General features: G+C 40.4%; 1 protein-coding gene across 4 annotated transcripts in view; it reads left to right on the plus strand.

The window, feature by feature from the left end:
• Nucleotides 1-765: 765 nt before the first annotated feature.
• The window catches only part of mib2 (MIB E3 ubiquitin protein ligase 2), a 97,303-nt gene continuing 85,206 nt past the window's right edge, over nucleotides 766-12,862 (plus strand). For 2 of the 4 annotated variants that reach the window (XM_056240437.1, XM_056240438.1), the window contains exon 1: nucleotides 766-1,007. In XM_056240437.1, the coding sequence (XP_056096412.1) occupies nucleotides 995-1,007 (13 nt within the window). In that variant the 5' untranslated portion in view covers nucleotides 766-994. The remainder of the gene's footprint in view (nucleotides 1,008-12,862) is intronic. The other 2 variants (XM_056240441.1, XM_056240436.1) reach the window with 1 other exon arrangement.

A 12,862-nucleotide genomic window follows, 5' to 3' on the forward strand; every position in this document is an offset into this window, starting at 1 on the left:
ATAATTCTGCAACCATTACGGGAACGTTACTTTTGAATGTTCTCTGAACAAATAGCAACATTCAAAAAACGTTCTAACGTCCAACTAAAATATTTCAGAAAATTAAACGTTTCCTGAGCAATATTTAAATAACGTTTTAAGAACATTATTAAATAACGTTATTAAACCAAATAGCTTAACTTTGAGCGAACAATCTACTAACGTTATGAACGTTTGTTGAGAAACCCTTGCCAGAAAGTTAGCTAAAGTTCCGAGAACGTCTGTTTGCTGATTACTAAAAATGTCTGTAATAAGTGTAATAATGAAATGCACACTTATCTATAATATGAAGTGATCATCGGTGTAGCATTTGGAACGACAACAAGATGGCTCACGCGGACCATATAGTGGGGGCGCAATCTCAGCTATTCGCGCATGCGCACTGTCCTGTTTCAAATCAGGATTTCACTATCAAGAATATTGATTTACTAATCAAGTATACTAAGGTTCCCCATATGCTAGTTATACGCAACCTGCATCATAAAGACAATCATTTAAAACAAGAACATTAATTTAATGACGCACTATAGCCAAACAATTATGAATCCGACTACGGCGAAGGATTAGCGCATGAATATTAATCAAGCGTTGCCTGGTAACCTTCCTGGAGCGTCACCTCATTAATATTCATGAGCCTATCTCTCGCCATAGTACGGTTGGTAAATTTGCATACGGCACGGGAAGCAGGGGCGTGGGCGTGTCCACGATTAACCCGCACTGCTAGCTTGACTAGCGCGATGTGTTTTCATTTCGATGATTTATAGATGGTTTTTGTTTTCGTGTGGAATTATTTGCGGATACACAACGCGAGGTGACGCGGAAGCTTCGGCCTGATGGATGTTGTCCAGTGGCGTTACTGACGCGCGCGTCCATCGCATCGCATCGCATCGCATCGCAGTAATAACCGCTCGTAAGCCTGTATTAGCGCATTAATCGCTGGGCCGGTGAAGCATTAATGTTGTCGACAGGTAAGATGAAACAACGACACGATATGATGTGTTTTGTGCGACGGCTGATTCATATAACGGTGTCGCGGCCATGCATATAAAAAAACGGTTTACTTCTTTTTTTATATTGTTTAATTTGCCTGTTTTGCTTGTAAAGATAATTCTGAAACATATATTGATTATATCTCCCATAATCAGTCAAGAAACAATCAATGCTATCAGTAAATGACTAGGTTTTACAAGAGCAATCACGCGCTCTTGCTAATAAACCCATATTTATACATTTATTTACATATTTATACATTTATTGTCATGTTTGGTGTTTACTGTAATATATATATATTGTGCTTTGTTTATTTGAGCAGCGCACACTGATGGTTCCCTTATGGAAAAGTACCACTATATAAAATGCTGGGTTGTTTCATCCCATGTTTGGGTCAAATATGGACTTTTAAACCCAACCGTTGGTTTATATGTTAAACTGTTAAGGGTTTGTCCATATTTGACCCAAACACGAGATGAACCAACTCAGCATTTTATATAGTGTGGTGCTATTAGTGGTGGTAAATCATGGTATTTTCATACATTCCACGTGTTTATCGAGAATATATAAGTGTACAGTGTATATCAGTGATTACGTTACCTCAAACAACACCATGATGGTACATGTGGCTTTATGTGTTTTGCACAATATGGCACTAGCCTGTGTCCGAAACTGTGATGCTTATTTGTGTTTCCTTCATTGGAATGGCGAGTCATTGTTTTTTGGGCTGTGTTTTGTTTGGGAATCGCTTTTACAAGAAGCACTATGATAATGCTATGGTACAGTAATGGCGTCAGATGATGATTACATGGCACTGTAACTGCATGTTTCAGATATGCATAAAGTACTGAAATAAATACCTGAAAGTGGGCGAAGAATACCATGGTATTACATAAGTTCATCATTGGTTTTGATGGTTTTAAGATCCTTTAACATCAATGCAATCATTCCATTAGATTATTAAAATGTTCTACACACTAAAGTACAATTGGTTCTTGTAATAACTGATCATCTCTATGGCATTACTGTGACCTTTGAACCTTCATTTTTAAGAGTGCATGTCGAAAACATGTTTAATTTTGATGTCTGAAAAGCGTTCATTGAAAGGACAGCAGTTGTGTTTAGAAGGTCAGGAGAAATGTTTTTATTGGTCAGCAAACAAAGAAGGTGACGAAGCAGAGACATATAATATGTGCCAATGTAAATGCAGTCCTTTGCTTAGTGTTTTGTTTCGTTGTAGTTTTAGACCTTTCATTTCTGTTCTGCATCCTTGGATTTATGTATGAATATATATTTCAAAAGCTTGTGTATTTCCCCTCAGTAGTAAAGGTGTGGTTCAGCCGTGTGTTGACTGTTCTCTGTCATGCGGGCGGTGACAATTCATCGTTCTTTAGATCAGCTGAATGAACATTGGGTTTATCATGTTCCCCCCCAAGCTTACTCGTGCTTATCAATGATAGTAATATGAGAAGTGAACAATGAATATTAAGATCGTTTTAGTCTCGTTTTTAATAATTTTGTATGGTGAAATATTTATACATTTTGAAATGTACTTATGTATTTGGTTTTCTAGTGCGCTTTCAGAGAGACTCCGCCCACACACTCTTCTGATTGGCTGTGAGTTTGATTGATTTGGTTGCGAATGCAGTGCGCTTGCAGAGAGACTCCGCCCACACACTCTTCTGATTGGCTGTGAGTTTTGATTTATTTGGTTGTGAATGCAGTGTGCTTGCAGAGAGACTCCGCCCACACGCTCTTCTGATTGGCTGTGAGTTTTGATTTATTTGGTTGTGAATGCAGTGCGCTTGCAGAGAGACTCCGCCCACACACTCTTCTGATTGGCTGTGAGTTTTGATTGATTTGGTTGTGAATGCAGTGTGCTTGCAGAGAGACTCCGCCCACACGCTCTTCTGATTGGCTGTGATTTTGGATTGATTTGGTTGTGAATGCAGTGCGCTTGCAGAGAGACTCCGCCCACACGCTCTTCTGATTGGCTGTGAGTTTTGATTGATTTGGTTGTGAATGCAGTGCGCTTGCAGAGAGACTCCGCCCACACGCTCTTCTGATTGGCTGTGAGTTTTGATTGATTTGGTTGTGAATGCAGTGCGCTTGCAGAGAGACTCCGCCCACACGCTCTTCTGATTGGCTGTGAGTTTTGATTGATTTGGTTGTGAATGCAGTGCGCTTGCAGAGAGACTCCGCCCACACGCTCTTCTGATTGGCTGTGAGTTTTGATTGATTTGGTTGTGAATGCAGTGCGCTTGCAGAGAGACTCCGCCCACACGCTCTTCTGATTGGCTGTGAGTTTTGATTGATTTGGTTGTGAATGCAGTGCGCTTGCAGAGAGACTCCGCCCACACGCTCTTCTGATTGGCTGTGAGTTTTGATTGATTTGGTTGTGAATGCAGTGCGCTTGCAGAGAGACTCCGCCCACACACTCTTCTGATTGTCAACTAAATCAACAAATAAAACAGAAAGCAAAATAACGGAGAACTAAAATAGTGAAGTTGCCAGTTCTGTTATCGACATCAGTACGTTTACATTATTACGACCCGGAACCGACTCATTAGCAGAAGTTAATACTCCACTATCTGGATGACCTCACTGAACACACACGTGTTGTTGAACTAATGTGGTCTGATGGCGGATGTGCAACACAGTTACTAAGGTTTTTGGAAACAGTTGTGACTAGCTAGCTAATACCTGTAGCTCAGCATTGTGTGGTAAAAACACCTACAGCTGAAACTAATATATTATATAGACTCATTACATGCAAATTGAGATATTTCAAGCCTTTATTTGTCATAATTGTGATGATTATGGATTACAGATTATGAAAACCCCAAATTGAAAAGGTTTTCATAAGCTGTAAGCCATAATCATCAAAATTATAACAAATAAAGGCTTGAATATCTCACTTTGCATGTAATGAGTCTATATAATATATTAGTTTCACCTTTTAAGTTGAATTACTGAAATAAATGAACTTTTGCACGATATTCTAATTTTTCGAGCTTCACCTGTAGTTTGTCTAACGTATTGGAATGTTAAAAGAACTTTAAAATGCATTGTGCACTTCTGAATCAGACTACACTGGTTGTGACGCATGTGTTGTGTTAATGATGTTGCTTTATCAGATGTTTGATGTTCTTCCGCCGTGCGGTTCGGTCCCGGCATAGGGTGTGACTGTATGAGCTGTAACTCCACATTCCTGCTTTTGTTATCAACCCACACACACCACAGATCTGAAAATAAATAGTTCAGCCAGAAATAGAGCTGGTCCTGTAACCCCACGTCACCCAGACCTGGAGGATGAGCCGGTGACTGTCATGTGGCGCTCGTCCCCATCACATATTTCAGTCATCATCGTTAATTAGGGGTCATTGGAAGGCTTAAACTTTAAAACCTTTGAGCGGCTCAATTCTTGTGATATCAACTCCAAGCTTGGACACATCTTAGTTACACATACGGCTTTGATTTTCTACACTGAGAAAAACAATAAGTAAAATTTACTTAATTTTTCTTTGGCAAGTTTTTGCATGCATAAGTAAATTCCACATATGGAATTAAGTAAACTCTACTTAACTAAGTTAAGTGAAGGTAACAAAGAAAATAAGTAATTTTAACTTGGCTAGTAAAAGGTTGAGTAATATCTATTTAGCTGAAGTTTCCTTTGCAATACATTTCACTCGCACAATATAACATCGAATTAAACCACACTTTTAAAGTAGGCCTATATGATTTACTTAGAAACATCTAATTAATACAATATTGTGTGAGACACCATATCTACATATCAGAAGTTACGTGTCATGTGAACGCAGAGACCTCAATACACAATGATGGAAACATTTGATGGATTGTTTTTGTGTTTGAGTAATTTTGAGTAGAAATTGAACTCCAAATGTCACAAAATGGCCAGTTGCTAATCCTGACAAGAATAGCAATGAAAACAGTGACAAATCAACCTCGTTAATTATTCAAGCCCCAGTGCATGATGGGAACTATCAGAAAAGTTGAGTAATTTTGCTTCATTTTATAACGTTGATATTTACGTTCTCATTTCTATGTTGATGTTTCCGATTAAAGCGACAACAACAGTTAACTTGTGTTGTGGCACAGTGCATTTATTTAGCAACCACAACTGCAAACGATACAGTCGAGATTCATGTTTGGATTTATTACAGTAATATATAAATAACCAGTGGGAAATATCGCATGCTATGAGAAGCAGAAATCATAATCACGATTATAAGATGATTTATGCCACAGCCTGATGAGGTTCTGTAGATGTTGTCCAACAGAAGTAGAGATCACTGTAGATGTCCATCAGATGTAGAGATCACTGTAGATGTCCATCAGATGTAGAGATCACTGTAGATGTCCATCAGATGTAGAGATCACTGTAGATGTCCAACAGATGTAGAGATCACTGTAGATGTCCATCAGATGTAGAGATCACTGTAGATGTTGTCCAACAGAAGTAGGGATCCATCACTGTAGATGTCCATCAGATGTAGAGATCACTGTAGATGTCCATCAGATGTAGAGATCACTGTAGATGTCCAACAGATGTAGAGATCACTGTAGATGTCCATCAGATGTAGAGATCACTGTAGATGTCCAACAGATGTAGAGATCACTGTAGATGTCCAACAGATGTAGAGATCACTGTAGATGTCCATCAGATGTAGAGATCACTGTAGATGTCCATCAGATGTAGAGATCACTGTAGATGTCCATCAGATGTAGAGATCACTGTAGATGTCCAACAGATGTAGAGATCACTGTAGATGTCCATCAGATGTAGAGATCACTGTAGATGTTGTCCAACAGAAGTAGAGATCCATCACTGTAGATGTCCATCAGATGTAGAGATCACTGTAGATGTCCATCAGATGTAGAGATCACTGTAGATGTCCAACAGATGTAGAGATCACTGTAGATGTCCATCAGATGTAGAGATCACTGTAGATGTCCATCAGATGTAGAGATCACTGTAGATGTCCATCAGATGTAGAGATCACTGTAGATGTCCATCAGATGTAGAGATCACTGTAGATGTCCATCAGATGTAGAGATCACTGTAGATGTCCAACAGATGTAGAGATCACTGTAGATGTCCATCAGATGTAGAGATCACTGTAGATGTCCATCAGATGTAGAGATCACTGTAGATGTCCATCAGATGTAGAGATCACTGTAGATGTCCATCAGATGTAGAGATCACTGTAGATGTCCATCAGATGTAGAGATCACTGTAGATGTCCATCAGATGTAGAGATCACTGTAGATGTCCATCAGATGTAGAGATCACTGTAGATGTCCATCAGATGTAGAGATCACTGTAGATGTCCATCAGATGTAGAGATCACTGTAGATGTCCATCAGATGTAGAGATCACTGTAGATGTCCAACAGATGTAGAGATCACTGTAGATGTCCAACAGATGTAGAGATCACTGTAGATGTCCATCAGATGTAGAGATCACTGTAGATGTCCATCAGATGTAGAGATCACTGTAGATGTCCATCAGATGTAGAGATCACTGTAGATGTCCATCAGATGTAGAGATCACTGTAGATGTCCATCAGATGTAGAGATCACTGTAGATGTCCAACAGATGTAGAGATCACTGTAGATGTCCATCAGATGTAGAGATCACTGTAGATGTCCAACAGATGTAGAGATCACTGTAGATGTCCATCAGATGTAGAGATCACTGTAGATGTCCATCAGATGTAGAGATCACTGTAGATGTCCATCAGATGTAGAGATCACTGTAGATGTCCATCAGATGTAGAGATCACTGTAGATGTCCATCAGATGTAGAGATCACTGTAGATGTCCATCAGATGTAGAGATCACTGTAGATGTCCATCAGATGTAGAGATCACTGTAGATGTCCATCAGATGTAGAGATCACTGTAGATGTCCATCAGATGTAGAGATCACTGTAGATGTCCATCAGATGTAGAGATCACTGTAGATGTCCATCAGATGTAGAGATCACTGTAGATGTCCATCAGATGTAGAGATCACTCTAGATGTCCATCAGATGTAGAGATCACTCTAGATGTCCATCAGATGTAGAGATCACTGTAGATGTCCATCAGATGTAGAGATCACTGTAGATGTCCATCAGATGTAGAGATCACTGTAGATGTCCAACAGATGTAGAGATCACTGTAGATGTCCATCAGATGTAGAGATCACTGTAGATGTCCATCAGATGTAGAGATCACTGTAGATGTCCATCAGATGTAGAGATCACTGTAGATGTCCAACAGATGTAGAGATCACTGTAGATGTCCATCAGATGTAGAGATCACTGTAGATGTCCATCTACACTCTAGATGTCCATCAGATGTAGAGATCACTCTAGATGTCCATCAGATGTAGAGATCACTCTAGATGTCCATCAGATGTAGAGATCACTGTAGATGTCCATCAGATGTAGAGATCACTGTAGATGTCCATCAGATGTAGAGATCACTGTAGATGTCCATCAGATGTAGAGATCACTGTAGATGTCCATCAGATGTAGAGATCACTGTAGATGTCCATCAGATGTAGAGATCACTGTAGATGTCCATCAGATGTAGAGATCACTGTAGATGTCCATCAGATGTAGAGATCACTGTAGATGTCCAACAGATGTAGAGATCACTGTAGATGTCCAACAGATGTAGAGATCACTGTAGATGTCCATCAGATGTAGAGATCACTGTAGATGTCCATCAGATGTAGAGATCACTGTAGATGTCCATCAGATGTAGAGATCACTGTAGATGTCCATCAGATGTAGAGATCACTGTAGATGTCCATCAGATGTAGAGATCACTGTAGATGTCCAACAGATGTAGAGATCACTGTAGATGTCCAACAGATGTAGAGATCACTGTAGATGTCCATCAGATGTAGAGATCACTCTAGATGTCCATCAGATGTAGAGATCACTCTAGATGTCCATCAGATGTAGAGATCACTGTAGATGTCCATCAGATGTAGAGATCACTGTAGATGTCCATCAGATGTAGAGATCACTGTAGATGTCCATCAGATGTAGAGATCACTGTAGATGTCCATCAGATGTAGAGATCACTGTAGATGTCCATCAGATGTAGAGATCACTGTAGATGTCCATCAGATGTAGAGATCACTGTAGATGTCCATCAGATGTAGAGATCACTGTAGATGTCCATCAGATGTAGAGATCACTGTAGATGTCCAACAGATGTAGAGATCACTGTAGATGTCCATCAGATGTAGAGATCACTCTAGATGTCCATCAGATGTAGAGATCACTCTAGATGTCCATCAGATGTAGAGATCACTGTAGATGTCCATCAGATGTAGAGATCACTGTAGATGTCCATCAGATGTAGAGATCACTGTAGATGTCCATCAGATGTAGAGATCACTGTAGATGTCCATCAGATGTAGAGATCACTGTAGATGTCCATCAGATGTAGAGATCACTGTAGATGTCCATCAGATGTAGAGATCACTGTAGATGTCCATCAGATGTAGAGATCACTGTAGATGTCCATCAGATGTAGAGATCACTGTAGATGTCCATCAGATGTAGAGATCACTGTAGATGTCCATCAGATGTAGAGATCACTGTAGATGTCCATCAGATGTAGAGATCACTGTAGATGTCCATCAGATGTAGAGATCACTGTAGATGTCCATCAGATGTAGAGATCACTGTAGATGTCCATCAGATGTAGAGATCACTGTAGATGTCCATCAGATGTAGAGATCACTGTAGATGTCCATCAGATGTAGAGATCACTGTAGATGTCCAACAGATGTAGAGATCACTGTAGATGTCCATCAGATGTAGAGATCACTGTAGATGTTATGGGCTCAGGAATGGGAACTACAGTGACTACAAATGTTCAAAAATAAAAGAGTATTTTCTGCATCTCTCATGCATCAGAAATAGGGATCGACCGATATGGATTTTTTAGTGCCGATACCGATTTTTTTCCCATCAGCCTTAGCCGATGACCGATACGGGCTGCTGATTTTCTTGAGCCGATATTTGGAGCCGATACATTTTGCTCCCTCAATTTACATCATGTCATTTTCAAAAATGACATGATGTTAACAAATGTTACAGGTCTCAATTTAATAAAAGTAACATTTATTTAACGTAAAAAAACAATATTTAACAAATAGTAAAAACATGTGAGGTAGAACAAGAACAAGTAGATAAACTATATTTAACAAATATTAAAAACATGAGGTAGAACAAAAAAAAAGTTCACTGCTGAAAATAAATATTTAAGCATAAATAAAATAATTACATTATTGCACACAGTAGCAACCAGCATAATAAAGTGCACAGTGCACACTGTACTTCATTTTAAAAGTAACAAACTATTTACTGCCATGGTTTAAATTTTTGTACATAAAATAAAATGAGCATGTCTAGTCTCTAATATCACTGCGATGGCGAGGGAGACACACACCACACGCGTCCAAACCTCAGCCAGGTGGTCGCTGAATAAATCTCCCACAAAAAGCACAGAAGAACGTTGGTATTACTTAATCCTATGACCAGTGTTCGTAACAGCTACCGTACGCATACTAGGGCTGTCAAAATTGCTCAAATGGCGTTTGTATATTCCCTTCAAAAAAACATATTTGAACATATCGTCGTGCATTTGGTCAATGCATTACGTCAATAACAGGACAAATTAATACAAAGAGACATAACTACTAGTATTAAGTAGCTTATTTGAGTTGAAACATATTTGACAACGTATTACTACAAAAAAACCGAGTAAATCAACTAATGGCCAAGACCGCAGAGCTCACTCTGGCTCGCCCGGACTCGCAGGCGCACTCTCTCTCTCTCTCGCACTCACCCTCACGCTCTCCGCGCATACCGGTTTAAATGAACAACAACAAACAAATGTTGAGTGCTGATCAAGAGTTTTGTGCAAGCAATTTAAGGTATATAGCAGGCTTCATTCAGTGATTGAAACAAATACATTAATTGAAGTTTCACAGTACATAGAACCGACACTGAGCGCTCCGAGCGAGCTGTGCTGTGGTAACGTTAGTCTGCTACCGCGGGCGTGTTTTTCCACATTCGAATATTAATTTTCACCTTCAAAATTCAGTTTTTTTTAAACTAGTCAAATATACACTCACCGGCCACTTTATTAGGTACACCTGTCCAACTGCTCATTAACACTTAATTTCTAAGCAGCCAATCACATGGCGGCAACTCAGTGCATTTAGGCATGTAGACATGGTCAAGACAATCTCCTGCAGTTCAAACCAAGCATCAGTATGGGGAAGAAAGTTGATTTGAGTGACTTTGAACGTGGCATGATTGTTGGTGCCAGAAGGGCTGGTCTGAGTATTTCAGAAACTGCTAATCTACTGGGATTTTCACGCACAACCATCTCTAGGGTTTACAGAGAATGGTCCGAAAAAGAAAAAACATCCAGTGAGCGGCAGTTCTGTGGGCGGAAATGCCTTGTTGATGCCAGAGGTCAGAGGAGAATGGCCAGACTGGTTCGAGCTGATAGAAGGGCAACAGTGACTGAAATAACCACTCGTTACAACCGAGGTATGCAGCAAAGCATTTGTGAAGCCACAACACGCACAACCTTGAGGCGGATGGGCTACAACAGCAGAAGACTCCACCGGGTACCACTCATCTCCACTACAAATAGGAAAAAGAGGCTACAATTTGCAAGAGCTCACCAAAATTGAACAGTTGAAGACTGGAAAAATGTTGCCTGGTCTGATGAGTCTCTATTTCTGTTGAGACATTCAGATGTTAGAGTCAGAATTTGGCGTAAACAGAATGAGAACATGGAACCATCATGCCTTGTTACCACTGTGCAGGCTGGTGGTGGTGGTGTAATGGTGTGGGGGATGTTTTCCTGGCACACTTTAGGCCCCTTAGTGCCAATTGGGCATCGTTTAAATGCCACGGCCTACCTGAGCATTGTTTCTGACCATGTCCATCCCTTTATGGCCACCATGTACCCATCCTCTGATGGCTACTTCCACCATGTCACAAAGCTCTAATCATTTCAAATTGGTTTCTTGAACATGACAATGAGTTCACTGTACTAAAATGGCCTCCACAGTCACCAGATCTCAACCCAATAGAGCATCTTTGGGATGTGGTGGAACGGGAGATTCGCATCATGGATGTGCAGCCGACAAATCTGCGGCAACTGTGTGATGCCATCATGTCAATATGGACCAAACTCCCTGAGGAATGCTTCCAGCACCTTGTTGAATCTATGCCACGAAGAATTGAGGCAGTTCTGAAGGCAAAAGGGGGTCCAACCCGTTACTAGCATGGGGTACCTAATAAAGTGTCCGGTGAGTGTATATTCGTATTTAGAATATTCATTGACAGCCCTAATGCATACTGAACGGATAGCCTACAGCTATTTGCAGCTCCCTAAATACCGTACGCAAGCAAGCAGTTTTATAGACGAGTCATTCGCGTTTTCCATTTGGACCCACAAACTTGCTTAGCTATATAGTTGCAACCACATAACAGTTATAAAGCAACGTGTTTCCATTTTCAAAGTGTTTGACAATATTTCAGCAGTCAAACAGTTAAAAGATGCTTTGAAAGTTTAAAAGTTACCGTTATCTTGAAGCGCAGGTTGCACTCTGCTAGTGGGGGAGGGGCAGTGCAGGGTCTGCACGTGAACTGCAGCGTCTCCAGCAGCACAGAGCTGCCCGTGGACGCCTGTCTATAAATAATGCCGGGAAAAAACTATCGGCGAACGCAGCAGCCGCGTATCGGCCGATTCCGATACACGTAAAAAACGCAAATATCGGGCCGATATATCGGCCGGCCGATATATCGGTCGATCAGTAATCAGAAACCCAGCGTATGACTCTTAGTCAGAACTTCCTGCTGGAATATGCTCATCTTTTTCCAGATTCATTCAAAATATCCCATATTTTGACTTTATTTGCATATGAAAATGCAATTTACGTTTGTTATGTTTAAAGCTAATTGTCTTGCATTTGCAGTTCACAGTGTCCGTATCGCCACTCTCTCTCAGTGCCGGTGTGACCGTGGCGTGTGTGTGACCGTGGCGTGTGTGTGACCGTGGCGTGTGTGTGACCGTGTGTGTGTGTGTGATCGAGCGCGTAGCACAGCGGTTCTCATGTCTTCTAGCCGATGGAGACTGAGGGGTTTCAGCTCTTTCTCAAGTCTTATTCTTTTATTTATGCATATTTCAACTTCTGTTGCGTTTTTTTTTTTTCATGCAATAAATGCACATGAGCAATCCATCATTATTTACTCACAAAAAAACAGACACTCACATTTCACTGGAACTCAAAGGGGGAATTATTTTAGGAATATTCCAGTTGCTCTTGTAATAAATATAAAAGGAGGCTTTATCTGTGTTCTGTAAAGCTTGAGAGCATGAAAGATGTGGATATCACACTGAATCTGAGTAAATAAAGACAGATCTGTTGTGTTCAGCCTCCGCTGTGATACACACACACTCAGAGTCTCCTGTTCCTGACGCTGTCCGTGTGTAAGTCAGGCCTCAGAGTGTGTGTGTGTGTGTGTGTGTGTGTGCGGAGAGCAAGAGCAGAGCCGCTGGTGTAAACACATGATGTTCTGATGAACTGGTCTGTGGTTTACGCTCTCCTGTTATACTGGACACCAGTGGCACCGCAAGAACACACTCTTCACATGCTTTATTTACAATCATTTACTCAAATTTGATTAAAACATTACAAAATGTTTAATTGTAGATTTTACTCAGAAAATAAATAAACTGTCTGCACACTTGAATCCTTTAAAGCAATTTTAATC

This window comes from Rhinichthys klamathensis, unplaced genomic scaffold, assembly GCF_029890125.1.
Source record: "Rhinichthys klamathensis goyatoka isolate OS25496 unplaced genomic scaffold, OSU_Roscu_1.1 h1tg000599l_1, whole genome shotgun sequence".
In the NCBI taxonomy this organism is placed as follows: Eukaryota; Metazoa; Chordata; class Actinopteri; order Cypriniformes; family Leuciscidae; genus Rhinichthys; species Rhinichthys klamathensis.